The 22215-nt window shown below is 37.9% G+C and overlaps 1 protein-coding gene across 2 annotated transcripts in view; it reads left to right on the top strand.

The window, feature by feature from the left end:
- LARS2 (leucyl-tRNA synthetase 2, mitochondrial) overlaps positions 1-17875 on the top strand; it is an 87579-nt gene extending 69704 nt beyond the window's left edge. For both annotated transcript variants that reach the window (XM_051610564.1, XM_051610563.1), the window contains 5 exons: positions 332-501; positions 1469-1546; positions 3658-3769; positions 11915-12042; positions 17508-17875. In XM_051610564.1, coding sequence (XP_051466524.1) covers positions 332-501; positions 1469-1546; positions 3658-3769; positions 11915-12042; positions 17508-17687 — 668 coding nt within the window. In that variant the 3' untranslated portion in view covers positions 17688-17875. The remainder of the gene's footprint in view (positions 1-331; positions 502-1468; positions 1547-3657; positions 3770-11914; positions 12043-17507) is intronic.
- Positions 17876-22215: the final 4340 nt, after the last annotated feature.

The raw sequence follows: 22215 nt of genomic DNA, 5'->3' as shown, positions 1-22215 counted from the left end.
AGAACTGTTTTGTTGAGTCAAACACAAGAGGAGATAATATTAACAAAACATTGGGTTATTTTACAGATTTAGCAAATATTCTTGCTTTATATCTATTTTTAAACCATTGCAGAAAAATACTTTTATCATATTGATTTCTTTCCATTAAGGCAACCCAGCATTATTTGCAAAGGCATTTTTAAGTGCATTGACATTTTTCATTTAAAAAACAGGGTGGGATTTTTTTAAAATGTTTAGCTCTAGCATTCTGTTTCCTTTCTGCTTTTCTCTAAAATTTTGGATACCTTCTTTGTAACTGAAGCTTGTTTCTGCAATCTTTTGTGAATCTCAGCTGACGCGATGCCGGGTGTTCAGAGATGGCAGATGCGCCTCTGGACACTTGTAACCAAACTTATTGAAGCAAGAGCTTCAGGAGCCATGCCTAATCCTGAGCTGCTGAAGAAGAAAGAGAAGGCTGAAGCCAGAAGGATCTGGGAGCAAAAGAATCTGGTGATATCTGAGGTTAAAAGAAACACGTTGGTTTAAAATGACTCATTAAGTTGCTGCTCATGCTAAAAGCATATGTTTGATTCACAGAGCTGAAAGGTTTTTTCTCCAGATTAGGAGCTCATAAAATAATTTTTGAGTGAATTGTTCTTTGTATAAATAATTTTATTTACCTACAGATCTTATGGGACAGAACCTCTGTGATATAGTAAGATTTGGATTGGCTAAATTTCTCTGCCATGTGCCTCCTTTAAAGGATGAAGTGTTACAGCATTAAAATATTATCAGTCTGGGTTTGGAGCAACTCCATTTCCAGTAGCACAGCTATAGGTTAGTTATGCAGGGTATCCCTAACAAGAGCTTTTGATCAGTTTGCTTCACATCTCATGATCATACGTGCTGTTTCATCTAGAATGAAAAAAGTTGTTGGAGAAAACAGATTTGCATACCCTAAAAAAAATATTTGAACTGATTGTTCATGTCTCCATGTTTGCTGTCTCATGCTATGATTAGTATCAATTCAGTTATCAAATGGAGACATAAATACCTGCAAAATTAACTTAAAATATTTTTATATGGATAAAAAACTTTTCCTGATTTAAATCCTGTGCAAGGGACCTTCCAAGTGTTTTAACAGATATCAGAATTACAATCTTGCTATGGAAGGACAAGCTGTCAACAGCATAACTGGATTTACAAGTATGAAGGCCTCTTGTAGAGCAAAAGGGAAGATATTTTACTGAAGAAAATAAAGGGTGATTACGAACACAGTTCTAATTGACATTGGCTGAAGCTTTAAAGTCCTGCAAAATCAGGGAAAAGCTATTTAACTGAATTTTGGTATGAGTATTATTTTCCCATTCACACATGTGGTTGCATATATGAAGTGTTTGCATGCTGAAGTGATTTTCATGTAAGGCGTAAGATACTCCACATTGGAGAATTTTAAGTAATTAGTGACAGACCTGTTCTTTGTTAAAAGGTAACAGAGTATTTCACAAAGGATTATCTGTTCAATGCAGCAATTTCTCGATTGATGAGCCTCACTAACATACTCCATGTAAGTATCTGTTATGAATGAAGGTATTTTTTTCTGTCATGCCCTCTTTAAGTTTTTATACAAAGCAAGAGCTTCCCAAACTATAGGTCCAGCTTTCCAAAAGTCATTTGCAGTCATTACTATTGCTACTAACTTGAGAGTCTCGTGGACTTAAGTGGACATTATTCAGTTCCGAAGCAGCATGTTCTAGTCTCACTGTAACCCTGAAATAAACTGTTTTGCAAGATGAACTTGATGGTATTAGAGCCACTAGGTTCTGATATTTATGCTTGCATCCTGTAATTTCAAAGGATAAATTTTCTTGAGCTCTGTTCTTCTTTTTTGTTTTTAAACAAGTTGCATAGGTAGGTAGGTATAGCAGGACTTCGCAGAATTATCTAACATTCTGATTTAAAGGAAAGGTTTATTCTTTATACAGAAAATCACACATAATGTCACATTCCTCAGAGACAGATTTCACCACTGAACTGTCTGCTATTAATAGAGTTAGCAAACTCCTCTTTTTAAAACAAGCATAAAAATAATTTAGGTCTTTAGCATTTTTTATTTAGATTGTTGTTTATCAGCCAGTGATAGATCAAATACAATAAACTCTTACTTTCATTTTTGTTACGACTGTTAGATCTGGTTGAGTATTCTTTCAGACATACAATGGTAATGTGATCTAGAGCAGAAATCAAATTAAAATTTGGGGGTTTCACCTTCTTTGTTTAAATAAGAATTTGTAACTTAAAGATTCCAAGGAGATTATTGGCTAAGTCAAGGAACTTAATGAAAAGTTAAGTAGGGCATGCACAAGTGCTGTATTGAAATAACATACATCTGGGATACTGTGTAGTGTTGGGAAGGTGACACACAGTTCTTTATCTCCACCTCAGTGATTCATATGCTTTTTGGGCTCGTGGATGGTGATAAGTAAATGTTAACAAATAAATAAAGAAATGGAAATCAATGTCCTATGGACAGCCAGATATTTGACCACTGACATATTTATTGACCAAACAAGTCAGTGCAGTATCTTTTGAGAATGAGTTTCTGTATAGCGTGGTGACACTTCCTCTTTCAGTCCCATTGGAAGGGAAGGAGGAAGTGGGTAGGTGGGTGAAGATTAAATATAGAAAACCAGTAGTCGTTACTAAAACTTACTCAAACTGACCTTGATAAAAAATGATAAAAAGATGCCATCTGACAACATTTGTGGTCTCTGTTAAACAAATCACTGGTTTTGGAGAACTTTTTAGTAGACAGAACAGTTGTTCATCACACCCACCAAATAATTCCCAGAAGCTGACATGTACTGATTGACATTTTCTGTGCTATTTCATTAAAGAGGTGAATTACAAATTAAATGCAGCATCTGAACTTCCCATGGGTTATAAATACTCTGAGTCAGAACAGGCAAAGAAAGAAAAAGTTTGTTCAGCTGCTTTTAGTGCTGTATCTTTTCTTTTAAGGTACCATAAATAGAGCAGTGAAGGTTCAAATGTTATCTGTCTAGCACCTTTTGTAAGAAATTGAAAATTTTCTGTACTAGAGAAGCTTCACACTTCACTAAAGCATCCTAAACATCAAGCTGTAAAAGACTCTGGTGCCCTTTTCATTCCCAAAGCTTTCTTCAGTTCTAAAACCTCACTCTATCACTAAATTCAGCTTTGCATAAGTCAGTCTAGGATTCCATATAACTGAACCTTGTCTCAAGAAAACCATTCTGGATCCAGCACAGTTTGACTCTTCTGTACACGTGCTTCACCTCTTCTCAAATAGCACTGTTTTTTTCTAAGATTGCATTTCTAGAAGTGACAGCACACAAAATGGTTTTGAGAGCCACAGTTGTCCACACAGTCTGTACCAGAGCAGATCCTCAAGGGTCTGCCTCAGCCTCTTTGGGATTAGCTTCCAAGTGCTAAGAGAGCACTCGCTGCCCAAGAGTTGTGATTTTAATTATCCAGAACTTTATACGAGTTTCTAACTTACTATGAAATTATGCTGTCCTGAGCATAGACATTGATTTTAGGTTTTACTCATGCATTTTTGTCTTAATTAATCTAGTTTTTCTGACCCCAAATATTTATATTAATAATTTATTTTCTTTTCCTTCTGTCTTCACTTAGCAAGCTTCTCAGCCTCTTATTCTGCACAGCGTAGAATTTGAAGATGCTTTGGCTACACTCTGCATCATGGTTGCACCTATGGCTCCACACATTGCATCAGAGATGTGGAAAGGTATTGCCAGAAATACACTTTTTGTTACTGTTGCAGAAAAAAAGGAAAATAAGTTAGCATAATACATATGTCTCTTATATCTCACTTCTGCATCTATCTTGTCACCTTCTGTCATAGTTCCTAAGCATACTTGAAACTTGAGGTGTTCCCATATCTGTCTGTTTTTAGGTTGTTTGCCTTTGCATACCAAGGTGGGTTTCTTGAGACCAGGCAGAGTAAGGAAAAAGGAAGAAAAATTCAAGACAAGACTTGCTTGAGAAATTCCTATGTCAGCTGCTAGTTCCTCTGAATGTAAAGTATATAGAGACATAGAGAGCTGAACCTGAGACTAGAAAGAGCCCTTTCTCAACTGTTTCAGAGTCTTTGGACTACAAATACTTTATTTCAGGAATTTAGGCAGACAGGACCACATCAGAGGGCTGTACACTAAAAAGACTAAAGGAGTGTTCAATAACAATCCTACTCTTGTAAAATTCTCCAGAGACTGGGGGACATTATGCTGCAAATTAACCTCTCACGGAGAGTGGAAATGGTGGACAGGAAATCTTTTTTAAGATCTGTCACAGCTGTAAACTTTGAGGTCTGAATCCCAAGTGGACTAAGTTGTGTTGTGCTGCTACAGTTAGACCCTGTGAAATAAGGGATGTGCATGCTGGAGTTCAGCAGATGCTTTTAACATTTATTAGGATAAGCCCCAAGATGTATGTGGGAAGGTAGGAATATATTCTGCATTAAGACTAGCCACAAATTGCTGCATGGTTTTGGACCTAATGTTAGCATTTGGATGCTGTTTTACTGGTTTTATTTTCAACAGTCATCCTAAAACGTTCTGCATTCAAGTGTTTACAGAGCAGAGCTACTTAATACCTTCTATTTTAGAGCTATGCGTGGCCCTGTAATAATGTTAACTGCCAAAGAAAGGCTGCTCTTGTTCAAAGCTATAATATAGGGGCAGAGATTCTAGAAACAGCAAGATAACATTGGGGAGGGTGGGTTTTTCTGTGTTTTCATGTCCAGTGTTTTTAAGATGTCTTAATAAAAGCTTAATTGTTTAGACTGAAGAGTGGCATCAGACATAATCCATCTGGAGAAAGCTAATTTTGGTCAATATTCCTTAGCAATATGAATAATTATAATTATACTTGAATGGAAGTAATGGTCATGTGCATTGGTTGAAATGGAAGAAGATGTCCAGGCTAGTTACTTAGACATACAGTGCCTTGTGAACTTGAAATTCAGATAAATATTAGGGAATAGAGAAATATCAAGTATGCTTGATAAAATAACAGAGAACGCTAGGTTGTCTTCATTAACATAACTTGTCAGATGTAAAGCTTAATCCTGTAATATTTTGAATGTTAGAGAAGGAAGTCTTTTCTTACTACTAAAATCACTGGAGAATGAGAAAAATAAACATTTTCTGGATCTCTCTCTGATGTAAGAATGAATAGGAAGCATAATAAATATAGGGAGTGTATTATCCTTGGCTCATACCTGCATTTAAAGATAAAATTTTGCTTGTGTGGTCCAAAGACTGTGCATTGTATTTCAGTGCAACTAGCGTGCAAAAAACATTTAGTGGTGGTTATTGCCTGAATAATTTTATGACGAAACATGAAAATCACAGTCTTTTTAAGCATGGTCATGATTACATTGCATCAAAGTTATTAAACAATATTAAGACGAGGATGAATGTACATTTAACTACTGCATTGTGGTAAGAGAGTATGTTATTTTGAAATAGCCAACATCTAGCAATTCTGTCCTGGGGCTGGGATTTCTGGTGAAAAAAGTCCAACTAAATTCTAGGGACAGATTCCCAGCTTCGTGTTCTGCACTGCACTCAGGTTCCACCAAGTCTTGTTGCTCTTCTGATGTAACCAATTTCTTAAACTTTATTATGTATAGGTGATGATGCTTTCTTAATTTAAAAATTTTAAATACAAAAATTAAGCTTTCTAAAGATTTAGATTTCTTTGTGCTTTAGTTCTCCATGTACACTCAGAGTAAGTCTCTCTTTTTGTACCTTAGCTTTGCATCTAAATGTAGGGATGGTGCTGCTTCCTCTCTCATAAACTAGTCAGGAAAAGGATTTTGTATATGATTAGCTCTATAAATAGCACCTATAGCCGTTGCCCCCCACACTTTGATGGAAATCTCTGTCTGCTGTTGTAATGCTGATGATAAACAACACGTAAGCATTGTATTTGTAACTAAATACTGACCTTTTTTTCCTAAAAATAACTCATACTCAGCCTTTACATTTTGTTTTGTTTAGGGATTATAACAAGGAGCATTTTTCTTTCTACATGAGAAAATGAAACTGGGAAATTTGGAAGGCCTGTATTTGAATATCAAACAGATAATTTTGCAGTTGAGTAGGAATGCTGGTAGGAACAGTGACTTCTGTTGACTCTGTAGCACATCCCTTGAGTATTTAAGTTTTTGAAGAAAAAGTATTTTGCTTTCTTATTAGTCTTTCTCATTATAAAGTGTTTAAAGCATAATGAGAGATATGCTAATACTAATTTTACTACAGGCTTAAAGGAGAAAGAAGAAAAGAGAATTCTCATTAATTTTTACTGGCTGCATTGTGCTTCACACGATGAATTAACACTTTTCTTGTTGCATTGTCATCTCTCTCTTTATGTTTTTCTAATCACTGATTATGGTCAAGAACATTTAAGAAGAAATTACAGTAGAATTTAAAACTAAATGTGAAAAAATGACAACTTACAATAAGGCCCTGAATTAGTGTATTGTATTACATTAATTTGTATTGTATTTTATTAAGTTAATTCTGCCAAAGATTTGAAGACAATTAAACTGTAGAACTATAGAACTTTATGGCTAAGTCCCTGCAATGAGGCTTTGTGGAGGTAATACAATTACTTTTGACAACTGGAAGCTCTTCTGCAGGTGCACATAGGATTTTTTCACTTCAAATGACAGGTGTGCTTTAAATTGAAAAATAATGAACCAGCCTTTTTTCCTTTTCTAGTTTTGGAGTAAAAAGCTAGGAGAAGAGGCTAGCATCTGTAAATATTAAAATAAAAAAGGCTCTGATGGCCAAAAATACATGATACTATTAGTTTTATTCAGAAATAACATAAAATTCTCCTTTGTTTAAAAAAATAACGTTTAACTGAAAAAGGCAATAGGATACATTTTAAGTATTTAACAGATTTTTTTTAAATCCTTGCATTCTTAATGCATTTATATTTGAATAGCAAAATGTGCTTTTTTGCATTTTAATTTATTTCCATTTCTAAAAGATATTTGACACAGATCACACTGAAACGTAAAAAAAATCAAATCAGTGTTTTCTAATACAAGAGCTTTTAAAAATTAAAACATGGCTAAGTGTATAAATATATATGTACGTATCTTCTTGGTTAGCGAAAAAGTTCTTTGCAGCTGGATTTAACTGCAAAGCAGTCCATCTTAATGACTACAAACTAATCAATTTATTAGGAAAATTACTAATATTATTTTAGAGTGTAATTAAAGATGCTTTGCCTGACATTTTAAGTAATGAGTAGCATCAGTGATATATGTAATTTTGATTGCAATAATCCTATCCTGCTTTACACAAGTTGCATCAGGATTAATTTGAAATTTTTGCTTTTTAGTTCAGTGTGTTTTCTTTGTCAGTTTTTTGATAAACTTTGCAAACTCATAACTGCAGTTTGATATCCCAAGGATGCTTCTGTTGTAATGTGCAACTTTTAAGTATAATTAAAGTAAAATTAGCTAGATTCAAGGTACGGCAGGTTTTCTTCTTCTGCAGCAGAAGAATGATTCTCCCATGAGGATTAGTTTGTTTTCATGCATCAGGTAGAAATGAAGAGTTTAGTCTCTTTGTGAGCTGGCTGAAGAGCACACTTCAGTATTGGCACTAAGTATTTCCAGTTTGAGTGAAGGAAGAGCTGCTTGAATGCTGTTTGATAAGTGCCTCACTTCTCAACAACCGAACAGTAGTAACCCAGGGCTTTGATATTTTGTGTGTGAAGGAGTTCTTTCTCCTGCTTAGAGGAGGAACAGTTTTCAGTATTTTGGTGTGTCAACCTGATGGTCTTAACTGGGCAGTGAATGTGCTGGTTTATCGCTTAATAACACAAAAAGTGACCGTAGCCCCTCAGTGTGGGAAGAGTTCATCCGGCTGACATCTTGGCAGTTTATGAACACTAACAGGATGAGGAAATCTGTTTCCTTCCTGAAACCTTGTATCTGAGGAATATACAGACACCATTTGAGATGGGTTGGGTTTTTTCTTTCGTTTGTTTGTAGTAGTACAGTGTTTTGCTGTCCAGACAAGGATATGAAACTGCTTATTGTGAGTTGTTAAATTTTTGTTAGACATGGCACATGAAAGATATAGACTGATGATAAACACATCTTAAGATATATTGAAATGAAGCAATTACTGGAATTTGTAATAGTGTAATTATCTTAGCAACTTTTAAACTACCACTGCAATAGGTATTTTGCAAGAATTTGTCTAAATTCAGTCCTTGTTCAATAAGGCTTCTGCAAGGAACACAGCTGAGTAGAAGCTAATTAATGTTGCAGATTTTAATTGAAAATCTGAATGCAGAAAACTCCTTCACAAGTCCAAGAAGAATCATGATTTGGAATTTTTTTTTTTTTTTTTTTTCATCCAAGAATAATAACCCAAAGTGAAGGACAGTAAGTCCATACAAATGGAGGAAGGCAGATCACAGAATCACAGAATGTTAGGGGTTGGAGGGGACCTCTGGAGATCATCTAGTCCAACCCCCCTGCTAGAGCAGGATCCCCCAGAGCAGGCTACACAGGAACACATCCAGATGGGCTTTGAATGTCTCCAGGGTTGGAGACCCCACAGATAATTTCAGAAGGTTAAAAGGATTCACATGGAGTTTGCTGAATTGGAAAGACATTCTGGAGTTAGCTTTTAGTAACCCAGGCTTTTCACAACCCTCCTTGGTGCTCCACAGTCTGTCACTAGGGAATGTGTAAGTAGTACTGTATTGAGTAAACACAGTGTTGTTCCCTGACTTTACCCAGTTCTGTACCACTGTAACAGCAGTACAATACAGGTTTTCTCAGAGCTGTTTGGGAACAGCTGTTACAGTATTACTATCATTTCTCTGATGTATCAGACCATTTCACATATGATTGACAGGCACATTCCCCATGGTTTGCAGAGAAGTATACACGCCTTACCTGAATCTGACAAACAGATTCATTTAAGAGTAAAAAAGTTTACCAAGAACAAAGTAACAGAGTAACAATCTTGTTCTTGGAAGAGGCTGCAGAGGCCAGTAAGATAGTGAGCCAAATTGCATCTCCACTTACCTTTACACACTTCTGCTCTGAGCTTTTTTAAATCTTCATCTGCTTGTTTGCTAGTGTGGTGGATTTTTACTTAACACAAATTTCTGTTGTTTTGAGTTAGCTAAATCAAAAAGTGATCAGCATGTGGATAACGCACCCTCATAGTCACCTTTTACTGCCCCTCCTGTTAGAAAAAACTGTGACACTAGCACTGCTTGGTGTTTTTAAGTTGGGCTCCATTGCTGCGAGTTACTTGTTTGGGAAACGCTGTTTTAGTATTAGCTTGCTAGTCAGTAAAAGTCCATTGAAGCAGATCCAATTGCAGGTTCAGGGCTTCTGATTGAACACAAGTGTTATGCTTGTTCTGTCCTGTATGGATGTACAGATATGTAGATACAACTAAATGGCTTACAGTAAGTAAAAATGTACTCAGGTGGCTTTCTGTCCTACATCTGCAAAAGACTCCATGGCCATAAAAGCAAAAGATGTCAAAAAACATAAAGCAGAATGCACAGTGCTTCGTAATATGCACTTCACTAGGTGCTTTCCAGTACAAGAAGACAGTAGAGCAGGTTTTAAATGTTTGCACACTAAAAGTTTGTGAAATAGTTGGTTCTTAACTTCTCAAATAGCACTTTTGTATAACATCTCAGAATGAAGTGGGAAGGCTGGAGAAGGGTTTTGCCTAGGTCCCTACAAGTGGACCATCTTCATTCTGGATCATAGAGATGAAATTTCTGGTTTTGTCTATGCATCATTTTGAAAATGAAAAGCTAATTACTGTGTTTTCTGTATTCTATAGCTCACAAAATATGAAGTAAGGCAAGAAACCAAACAGGCAATGTAACTAAAACATTCATTTTGGTTTCCTGTCAAACTCTTTTTTCTGAAACTACTTCTCTTGACTTTTGCACGTTTTTTAAAAAAACAGATGAGCTCATAGCTCATTTTTGTAGCAAGAAAATTAACCAAAAGATAGACATTGTGTTAGTCACACTCTATCTGCTTCTGAATATATATATATATTTTTTTTTTAGTAGTAGTTTTATTAGGACTGACAGCATCCACTGGGATCAAAAGTGACCCTGCTTTTACTTTCACAGATAGAACTCTTGAATTCTACCAGAAAGTGTCTTTTAAGTAGTTTGAAGAATCCACTTAGACAGAAAAATAAGGAGTGGCCAGTATATATGCTTCTGCCACAAGGCATGTGATCAGTTGGAAAGAAATGAGCTCATCTGGGTGTTCAAAAGCCAAAAGGGAAGAATCTAGCAGCTGTTGTCTTTAAAGTCAGTGTGATAATGAATCACCAATGCAAAGCTTTTTTTTTATCTGCTCAAGTTCCTATTATTTGCTCTTTCAATTTCTGAGGTACTGTTGCAAGAGGAAAAAAATACACAAAACCAGTTCTATTGAAGTGTTTTAATCAATTATTTACCCAGTAAGACTGCGGCTTAATTGTTATTCTTAGGAAATGTGCACGTCCTCACTTGCCATTAGAAATAGCTCCCACTGGTCCACCTCACTGCCCCTTTCTGAATCACTCAGCAAATCCCATGGCTGTGTGTCGTTTTACTGAAGTGCTTTGTCTGAAAAACGGCTGACAGAAATCTGGCAGATTTTTCTGGAGGAAGTTGCATTATCTTTTATGTCTCTGCTGTTAGTCACTGTATTCATCTAAACAATCCAGCTAGGTGAATTCATGTATGCATGATGCATGGCTGGACTTTGATCCCGTGTCTGCCACTGTGCTGTGTTTTGAACAGCTTCAGGAACCTCAGTCTCAACCATGACTCTTGTGTCAGTGGGTTTTCTTCATGCTTTTGCTGGAGTTCCCCTAAACCAGATGAGATTTCAGATTCATTTTGCAGATCTGGATGAAGCATGTGCTTATAAAAAGTTTCAGTCTGTATCCTTATTCATACAGAGACAATGTTTTTAATTTAAAAATCCTCTGGCTTTGTGAGAATCACAAGAGCACTCATCATCAATATTGATCATATTTGACAGCCCCTTGTTAAGTGAAATCTTTTTATTTTGTCATACAGCTGGAGTAAACAGCAACATAAATCCCACTTAGAAGCTTTTATTCAGTCAAAGAATGCAGCTTCAGAATGAATTGCATCCTATTTTCCTGTTAGTTAAAGAAATCAGGAATTCATTTTCTTGTGGAGAGCAAAGTCTATTTAATAAAATGAGGTAATTTATAGCCATTTTAGGAGTTTTTAAAAAAGAAAATCAATTGATAAAGTGTTTCCGAATGTACGTATCATAGGAAGGAAAGCAGGCTGTGCATGTAACACCTTTAATTTGTGAGAAAATAGATACTTCACAAAAGACAAGAAAATCTTGTAAACAGCTTGACTCGCAAATTCAGAAACCACCCAGAATATTACAGAGGGTAAAAGAATAAGCCATAGTTGTGTATCATTTTGATTGAGTCGTTAGTAAAATTTTATTTGAACTGGTCGTGTTACTGTAAAAAACTGTGGTATTATGACTGACTTCTAGAAGTAGAGGTCAGCTTTTGTTGCAGCATTACAATTTAAAATAATAAACAGTGGCAGTTTGGGAGTGCTAATCCAAATCTAAAATCCACCCACAGCTTCATGTTAGCATCCCTACACATGGTATAAAGCAAGCGTTTCAAAGATTTATATCTTTCTGTTTATAATGTGCTGTATGCTAATCTAAACAATGTTATTTCCTCCTAAAGGACTTGCTTTTAAAGGCAGCTTTATGCTGATCTTATTTATGAAACAAATTCCAAAGACTGAATGTTCTGGTTACAGTACAGCTGAATGTTTGGCTGTTTTTACTTTCCAGGTTTGGCACATACACAGAATAAACTTTGTTCTCATCATCAGTGGGATGTTGATGTGCTGCATCAGTCCTGGCCCAAAGTAGACCCTGAGTACCTTCAGCCATCAGATGTTGTGGAGATGTCTGTTCTGGTAAGAGCATTTTCATGTCTTTTCAGTGGTGGTCAATTCATGCATTACAAGCTCAGAGGATGACCAAATTTCTGCTCTTGTGGAAGTCAGTTCCCTTCTTAGGTGGCTCAGAACAGAAGCTGCGATTACAATTGTGCTGAGGAATTAAAATGGTCACATTTATTAAAAAAATGTAGCAAGTCTGGAGGGGAGATGATCTAAATTATAAATCTTTTTGGGTGACTGTATATTAGTGCCTGTGGAGGTTTGGCCACTGAGCAGCTGTGGGCAAGGATTGTATAGTCAAAACTACAATCAAAATACAGGTCCCTTCAGATTTTTTGCCTGACAGTGCATTTATCATCTTGACCCTGTACAAAAATGTATCATTAGGTGACATATCTTGTGGTACCCATAGTGCTGTGGTTGCTTAATACCATTTTACATAAGCTGGGTTAAGTTGCCGTGATTTTTGCCATACAATGTTTCCCGTCTACTTCAAGCTGAACTTCTGGCACTTTTCAACAAAGTGTATTTGCAGGAATGAGGTTGAGGAAAAACAGATATATTTGCTGATGTTGAAACTACACTCTGGTTTCTCTTGTAGTTATGACAGCTTTGTGGTCTAGGGAAAGAGCTGGCAGTTCAGTAGAAGAGTGGATGTATAACTGCGTTTAGTTAACCTGTAATTTTCCAACATGTGTGTGCACATGCAGTGTAGTTTACTGTCTGTTTTTTCCTGCATCTCTAGTTATCCAGACTGTATTCAGCATGCTCCCAGGCATCATAAAGCTTAATCATTAGATGGAGCACAGTAGCAGCAAGGGCTACTGCAGGCCATAGAGGGACTGCCAGGAGCCAGGGGGGTGGGAGCCATGAGTAGTGTCTCAGCTCTTCCATTGGCTGATTCCTGGTCGACTTGCATTCAAGTTCTTAATGCAGAGGCATTATGATAGTCTGTAATTACATAGTTGCATACTATTAGGTCTGCAGGACTCCTGTGTTTTTCACTGCTCAACACAAGAATAACCTTTAACATACCATGGGGACATTCTGAACTTAAATGTTTTACAGTAAATAAAATGTTTCAACTTCAACACTTTCTTTGTTCTCGACATGGAATGAGATGGAGCTGCCTCTAGAAATGTCATTTGGTGATGGGAAGCTGCATGCTGTCTTTGTGTGTAAGAGAAACAGAAGCAATGCACTTTATCTGTATTTTATTCTGTTAGCTCCTTTGAGTAGAAGGAGTAAGGCAGTTGGGTTATTTTTGTTCAGCTGGGGTTTTTAAGGAGGGAAGAGATTGGTTGAATTTAGGGGAAGTTGTGTGGCTGTAGATTTCCTTAATCGAAGTATCTTTGCAAAGAATTTAATATCTTGATAGTTCTCTCAGTCCACTTGAACAGAATGCTGCTAAAACACTAAGTTTTCTAACGTTCATTGTACATCCTTCGCAGAGGCCACACAGTATGTCTTTAGGAGGAAATTTTCAATTGACTTCTTTTCACAAACCGAAGAGAAGTACTCAAGTGCCAGCTGGGGTTATTAGCAGACTTAGCCTAATATTCGCTGTGGGTTTATTGCTTGCTTGCTTGCTTTCAGTGATAAGCATTTATTTATACCAGTAAAAAGGTCACATATCCACAAAAATTTTCACTGAGGTATAATCACTTGGCTGAAGCTGGAAATAAGCCTTCACCTTCAAGCACAGCTAGCAAACATCTTAAATTCCAGTCTTCAGTTTATGAGGAAGTCAAAATGAGAGATTGTGTAATTGTAGAAAATTCTTTGCAACTGTGGTTAAAGAAACGTTATTAAATCTACCTTTAAAATAAAAACTTTAGCAGTACAAGGACAACTCTGAGCTTAATGTTAAGACTGTACAATTGAACATAAAAATACCTAAACATTTCACTAATATTTTTCTGCTGACATTGAAACTTCCTTCTCAAAAAAAGAAAACAGAAGAACAAACATTAATTTTGCTTTAAACAACCATTATGAAGAATTATTTTGTTTCTTTTCCTCTGTGACTTTATCAAAGCCAGAGTTCTTGTGTAGAAGTCCTCTAATAAGAGCAACACTTGTGTGCTCAGCCATATATTGATGGAAGAATATGAAGTATGTACACACCACCCTTAGTGTTTAAGTGAGCAGGTAAGTGAATGGAAGACCAGAGAGACAAGTTCCTTTTTCAAACTGGCAGGAATTCTTCAAAATAGTGCCAGCTGGGGGCAGGGGAGGGGGCAGTTGCCTGGCTTTCTCCTGTAGGAGTATGGCAAAACGGAAATATGGAGAAGCAGGGAGAAATAATCAGAAATGTGAATATTTTAAAGTCTTGTGGACACTGTAGGTTTTTGTATGGCTGTAAAAATAAATTGCCCTCATTAAACCAAGAAACACTCAACAGAGGGAGGAATTGGTTAGTTGCAAAGAGGCAGTGTCTTTTCACAAGGCTGCAGAGTCACACAGAGTCTTTGGGCCACAACCCTATTCTTCAAGACATCAAATTGCCTCAGGCTTCCAGGGATTTGCCTGCTGAGCCATTATGAGTTTATTTCTCTTGACACAAAATAGTTCATTATTTCCTGTCTGTGGAGTTATGTCTTTCCATATTTAACCCAAAATAACAAAAGCAACCAACTCACTGCATTCTTGCCAATACAATAAGGATTGCCTACAAGAAAGACATTTGAGTTCACTGGATATGCATGGTATCTGTTATTCTCAATATTATTTCACAGTTGAGTATTTTAAATCTTGCTTTATATTGTTAATGCTATGAAAAATCTGACCTGAATGTAGTGTGCATGCCATCTTATGAACAAACTTTTGCCTAGCATTCCTCACATTTTCTAGGTGGTGTATGTAGAACTGCTAGCAGCTGTGGTCTTATAACTGCTGTTTTGATAAAATAGAAAAAAAAGAAAAGTTGGTGTAATTTTTCTTGCTTTGGCATATGAGAAAGGCCTAAAAGTGCACAGATATTTATTTTCCTTTTTACTTCTCAGAAGGATTATGGATCAATGGTAAAAAAATATCTGAGTTGAACTAAAAATTCTGCTCTGCAGGCTCCAGGTGCTTATTTTTCAGTCTTTTGTAATTTCACTTCATCCTTCATAACCTCTCTACTTCCCTCTACCTCCCTCTACATTCAAAGTAATCTAAAATGTCCAATGTTTACCAAAAAAGAAAACAAAAAAAGAAGGAAAAAAAGCAACAGCTCCCTTCCTCAGAAGAAAAAAGGACCCAAACTTCATTTATTTTGCCTCATGCAGTTTGCTGTGGCTTTCCAGGGCAACAAGACTGCCAGCACCCAAGGTTCTCGTGCTGGCATCTTTACCTGGAGCTGCTGAGGGTTACACTGGTCTAGTGAGATACGGAGAGAGAGATGGAGGCAGAGCAGAAGATATTTGTCCTCCTGATAATCTAACCCCTTGACTAAAAGAATATGTGAATAGGATGCTTGTTTGGCACAGTGTGGACTTAAATCTGGAGATGCCTATTTGAAGAATGCCGTTAATATGTTTGACCTTGCATCGTGATGCCTACAATACAGTGAAAGCCCTGCTGCCAACATGCTGAAATCCTAACCACTCTGCCATTTGATAGGATTTTCAGACTCAGCTACAGCATGCTGTGGGAAGATCAGGAGAGATGCTGTGGGAAGGTAAACAGTGTCAGGTCACCCAGGCTTTTCAACCTTTCTAGGAAAACACAACCACTAGCAGTCATTTATTTACTAAGTTGATTTAGACCACTTGGCTTTTCTGTTGAGAACAGCACCAAATAGACTAGTTGTGGCAAGTTTCCCCTGCCAACATCCACCCACTGGGACATATTAGTCTGCATCATGGAGGACAGTGAATGACATTTTAACTAAGCAAGCATAGTTTTGAACTGCTGGCTCTGTGTCCTAGCAGCGAGCTCACAAGCTGGCTTTATATTCTCACTAAAACTGTATCCATTTGGATTTTACCATTTTCTTTTTCCTACGGAATGTATTTCTTCTCTGAAGGGCCCTGTCAAAAAGAACTTGTATTTCTTTTTCATGAAAGCTTTAAAAATTAACTTTTTAATGTTTTTCAAGGGATTTACTTTGCACGAGGTGCTAAAGACAAATTTTAACATAGCCAGTCTTTTATGATACCGTGTTATGGCTCCATGAAGGAATAGTTAAAAGCCTGCCTGCATTATCACTGCAAACTGATGTCAGGTCTAGTTAAAAAACCAGAAATTACTCATCCCAGCTGCATTTGAGTCTACATCTTGTTCCATAAAAATCTGTCCCAACTTCCTTTCTCTGAGAATTGCACAGATTATTGTATTTTCAATAAAATACAAACCAGGTAAGTGAAGTAGGTCTCTCTCATTCATGATACGTCACATACGTGTATCTTGGATAAAAGCCAGGTGAAAACCAAACTGTGTGGATTTTTATGTCCCAAGCTGTATGAAGCAATGCATGTTCATTTCAGATGATTGAAAACTCATTGCAACGATGTCTAAAGGTCAAAGATCTTCAGTACCTGTAGCAGATTTTTATGCAAGTAATTCAATTGGACTGGATTTAAAAATTCAAATTATTTAATTTGCTAAAATATGGGAATTTTTTTCATTAATCCACTGAAAATACTCCATATAAATCTGAATGCTTTTGTAATAATGACTTTTATGCTAATCTCAGAAAGGCACTCAGTAAGGCTCTCTAGTCTCTGTCCACTATCTGCTCCTACTGAGTAATAGAAAATATTTATAAGACCATTTTATAAATTAAGGTGGTTCCCACTGAAGGCCTTACTCAGTTTTACTTGCATGATTCTGCCCTGCTGATGCAAAACCAGTGTGGAAGCTGCTCTTGAGAATCAGCCCCACACAGGAAAGCTTTACTGCCTGTTGTCATGTTTGTGGTCCGCGTTGGCTTAATGACTCACGCGTTTAGTACAAATGAAACACAGAATGAGTTAAAGCCCATTTTTCTGCAAATGAGAGATGATGAATCTTTCAGATACCTTTTTGGCCCCAAATATTTTTGTTTTAATAAATCTTGCATTTCAGTCTCTGTAAGGAATCACTGAGCTGTAAAGAAACAAACTTACAGCCTAGAACTATGTACAAGCCAAGACTCCCACCTGGCAAACCCTTATGTTCACTCTCATGTAACTATCACATTCTTAAACTTAAAAGATTGATGCACTGTGTAATCACATGCTGCTTGCTCTCTTCAAAACTAAGGCTTCCTATGGCCACTTCTTCAATTTTCCGTGAGTATCATGGGCCAGAGTTTCATCCTCCTATTCTGTGGTAGAGGAGCAGGAGGTATGGAGAATTTTATCCTCTACTTAGAAAGTTTGGTGTTGGAGAAAAGAGAGTTTGATCCATGTATTTCTGCACATATCAGGAGATGGATTGGATTCAGGAAATGAAATTGTGTAAATCAGTCTAGTAACTTCTGTTGTCTTTGTTTTCATGTCTCACTTTTTCAGATCAATAACAAAGCATGTGGGAAAGTCTTTGTGCCTCAGCAAGCAGCCCGCAATTTTGAAGAAGTCCATGAACTAGTTCTTCAAAGTGAACTTGGAGTCAAGCATCTCCAGGGACGAACCATTAAAAAGGCCTTTCTGTCTCCCAGAACTGCCCTTATCAACTTCTTAGTGCAAGAGTAGCAACAACTTAGCTGGGCTGTGAAATGGAACTGGAATCTTTTGAGATCAGACCAATGAAAAAATACCAGTTATGGTTATTTAAATCTCATGTGGGGAAGAAATGTTATTAAAATCAGGTTGCTGCTGAGTCTTCATTTCAGTGTGGAGAAATGTGCAGAATTAAAGTGTCTTTTATTGGGTCACAGTGAGATGCCTTTTGTCTGTATTCTCTGGGAGAATGAGGAGGAAGGGCAGAAGAACTAAATGATTGTAACATAATGTAAATGATACAAAGTGCAAGGTTTTTAGTGTCAGCCTCGGGAATATATCCTATTGGAAAGCTGGCTTGACTACATGCAGAGGCATAAATACAATTCCAGGACTAAACAACTGAGTATGTGCTACACCAAACGTTAGGTGTGCTCCAGTCAGTCATTGCTTCCTGTATCTCATGTTTGGGTACTGTACCATGAACTAACATATTAAGTTGTAAGAAAATGTTACTACAGAGTGTTCATTTTTAAAAGGATTTATTTAGCACTGGCCAGCGGCCTTGGGCACCGCAGGTAGCCAGAACTGGGGTGGTTTGATACATTCCACGTACATTTCAGAGCTATGCCAAGAAAAAGGTCAGATGATTTCGTCAAGCCCTGCCTTAGCCAGGATCCTCCTTCCTCGCCGGCATATTTCTTTTGACTTCAGCAAAGTCCTGGCTGTTGTTTCTGCACAGAACTGAATGGAAGTTACTTCCTACACATGAGCCATCTCAGACACACTTGGGGGGATTCAAGAAAGGGATGAGTCAGCTGCTAGAAATGCATGCAGTCTGTGAAAGCAGCGTGGTTTTGCCTCTACTCTTAGTTCTTGTAGTTTCTAGATCATAAAACTGGAAAGTCTTTTTTTTTTCTGAGGGGTTCATTAAGTGGAAATAGCCATCGTGTTTCTAAAATTCAGTCAGACTTTCATAAAACACAGCCAGTCACATGTCTCATTTCAACCATTTTTATTTGTACACTCCATTGCTGTTATATCCACATGGAAATGTTCATTGTATTTAGCAAATGCTTGAGAAGGGGTTTCCAAAAAGACAATTAGAGAGTTCATTGTGTAAGAATGTCTTTTCTTAAACAGCCATTAAACTAAGTAATCCAATAAACCAGCCATTTATGAGCCATTCTGACAGTAAAGAAGTCGAAATAAGAACCAGCCAGGCAAAGACAGAGATCTGAACTAACCCTCCGGCCCCAGGGCACGCCTGACTCTGCTGGATTAAAAGGCAACCAACAAAAATCTCCCAGGTGGCAGTAAATAAATCAACAGATGCTAAGCCACTGGCATCATGATAGATCACACTGCAGTGTGAGTGCTAGCTAAGCAATACCAACACTCATTTTGGTTTTGTGCTTTTCTGGTACAGAAGGTCTAGCTGCATAGCAGAGGTGCTGGGCTCAGCAAGCAGATTCAGGTCTACACCTCCGTGCTTCTGCAACAAAGCATCTGATTTCTGCTTCCTCCCAGACCACACTCTGTGCGGTTTTTCTCTCCGGCAGTCCTTTCACACATGAATGACTAAGAAATAGAATATTTATAATGAAGATACAGCCTTTGCAGTTTTAAGACTCCAAAATTCTCAGCCACAAAGGAATGCATTCAGACATTCAAACACAGGCCTTCAGTTGGAGTTAAAATAATTTGAATTCCAGTGTCTGCCTGACATATATGTTGTTAGAAATTCATAAAACTCCTGTTCAAAACCCCCTAGAAGGACTGTGAAAGAGATCCTTTAAAGTAAAATCTGCAGCACAGCACAGTCCTGCTGCTTTTTTTTTTTTTTTTTCTGTATAAAAGTTTAACACACCCTGTGAAACCATTTTTAACACATACTTTCCTTAGGGGGAAGGTGACATGTTTGGTGTAAATAAAAGCTTCTAAAATTTACAAGGATGAAGAAAGATGTTGTAAGCTCAGCAGCCCTACGGTGCCCTTCAACAAAAGCTGCAGTCACTCCGGGGCTGAGCAGCAGCCCACAGCGTTTATTGCTGTTAGCACTGGCTGGTATTTGCTCCTGCCTGAGGAAGTGAATTGTAGATGCCGCTTGTTGATTCAGGCAAAAATCAAAAGAAGGAATGGACTGCTCCGGGCTAAAAAAGGAAAGGTAGTGGGGAACAGCAACGGCACAGAAAGTGCACAGTCAGAATCAAGGCAGCCTGTTTACAGTCAGTTGAATTTCAGTGTGGTCTGGAGGATACAAGAAAGGCGGTGAAAGAGTGAGAGAGATGATGAGGAAAGTCAGACAGAGCCTAATCCCCTGGTAAGTGTGTGTTTGAAAGCTGGCAGAGGTGCCAGCTGTGGAGCTGGGGAGTTGTTCTGGCAGCTGCTGACACTTTGCATAAGACTTGACCTGCTCTGAAGCACAATTGCCATTTGTCTTAAGATAATTGTGACTCAGGTTTGGTCTGTGCCTAGAAGGGACTGATACTGATACACATGTGGGCTGTAGCCTGGCAAAGCCTTTTAAAAAGAACTTAGTACTGACACCTTTAATTTATTTAACAGTTGTTACTTGTATCATTGATGCATCTTTTATGCTGAAGGTGATAGGGGCTGAATAGTGGCCTGAAGAGTTCAGTGGCTAAATACTATGGGAGTTTTAAATCTGGGCAGGGGTACTTGAGGAGTGAGAAGCAAAGGTCCTTATGGTCAATCCAGTTGTCACACATTAAAATGGATATGGTGCTGCTGTCCTTATTCCACAAAACAATGAGCCAGAGAAGATGTGGGAGATCTGCTAAATCCAGACCCATGACAGCTGCTCCAAGAAACGGATCTAGGACAATGAAGGTGCATTCCCTGCATCCTGTCATTCACGGTTATGGAAGACTGGTCACAGCACTGATACAGCCTGTATCAAATTTTTATTTTTAAAAACCAGAAATTTTTAAAAAGAATTACTGGTACTCTTTCTACCCCAAAATCATTCATATCACTGAATTTCCCAAATGTCCAGCCTTCAGACACTAATCCTGGAAAAATAAACATTGGCAAAGTCCTGAAAAGTCACGACGTGTTTTTCTGATGCTGCTGATTTCATGCGAAGGATATCAGATGCTGGGGAGACAGAGGCATTGTCACGTGCTGGAGGAAACCACGGCGTAGAAAAATGTGTTATTATGCATAGCCATCTCCAGTGACTGAGATGACATGGACAGCCCAGTGCCGCTTTGAAGCAAGGCAATAGGGCCTTTTACATCACATTTAAGGAACAATCTTACAGCTCAGGTCACTAGCTCAAGCAGTTCTCTAGCCATCCTGTCACAGAATCATAGAGTGGTTTCGGTTGGAAAGGACCTGAAAGATCATCTAGTTCTAGCCCTCCCACACGGACAGGGACACCTCCCACTAGACCAGATTGCTCAAACAGCTGTCCAGCATGGCCTTGAACACTTCCAGGGAGGGGACACCTGTCCCACCTGTGCTTTAAACAAAAACCTGTCCAAAGGTCTTGCTGAACAAGCGTGTATTTTTCCATGCCCTTCACCAGAAACCAAAAGTGGACATTTGGTACAAAATAAAATCTGTGCTCTCTCTGCAATTTTCCCCATTAAAGTAGTGCCTCAGAACTGACATCTGGTTAATGATGGCTCTTTCTGATCTGACTTGGTAAAAGCCTGCTTGTTTCTCGTGGAGGGAGAAATTCCACAGATAATGCAGGTCATGCAGCCTCTCTTCTGTGTGTCTCCTTCAGTGTAAAGCCTCACAGAAAGCTATTACTCTTTAAACTTTATACAGTGAACATGAACTAGAAAGCATGTTAATTAGCTCTTTGCCGGTTGTTCCCTCCTGGGGAAGTTTGCAGTATATAAGATTCTTCTAAAAGCTTGGCTATAAATGAGGACCGGGGGAGAAATCACTGGGGGTTTACTTCTAGTTTCGAAATACTTACTGCAGTTTACACAGAGGGGATTGGCTTGCTTTATGTATATTTACCGACTTGGAAAAGTACATACTCTGTTTTTGCTGGCTGCTTTTTCTGCTGCTTTATTTCTTCAGTCCCCTCCTGTTAAAATCTGAGCTAATTTTGCATCAAAGGACTGTGCTGTAAGAGAATTCTTGCATGCAAAGCCAGGTCTAGCAGCAGAACCTGAATGGTGAATATACTTATTAGACCACTGATTTCTGTCAGTCCAGGTAGCGTCCACTTTGGACATTAAAAAAATGTTGTTGGAGTGACAGCTGGGTTGTTTTCTGGGTTTTTGTTGTTGTTGTTTGTTTGTTTTTTTAATGGAAATGGAGATTATGTTTCAAAGAAGCAACATTAAGCTGATCACAGTAGAATAGAGGCAGTTTTCAGCATGTCCCAACCATAGCAAGAGAAGAGCTGAACTGGAGCATTATCTCTGTGCAGGAGGCGACAGGATCAGAGCTCTCATCTGCAGCCCAGATGACAAAAGAGATCTTGCCTGACATGCAGAGGAAAGGTGGGATTTTTTTTCCTTTTCCTGATTAAAGTGACTTTCAGGTGCCACAAAACATGTTGCAATTTACTAAC

The sequence above is a fragment of the Apus apus genome, chromosome 2, assembly GCF_020740795.1.
Source record: "Apus apus isolate bApuApu2 chromosome 2, bApuApu2.pri.cur, whole genome shotgun sequence".
In the NCBI taxonomy this organism is placed as follows: domain Eukaryota; kingdom Metazoa; phylum Chordata; class Aves; order Apodiformes; family Apodidae; genus Apus; species Apus apus.
The sequence above is the reverse complement of the archived record's forward strand: the minus strand, read 5'-3'. Positions and strand labels throughout refer to the sequence as shown.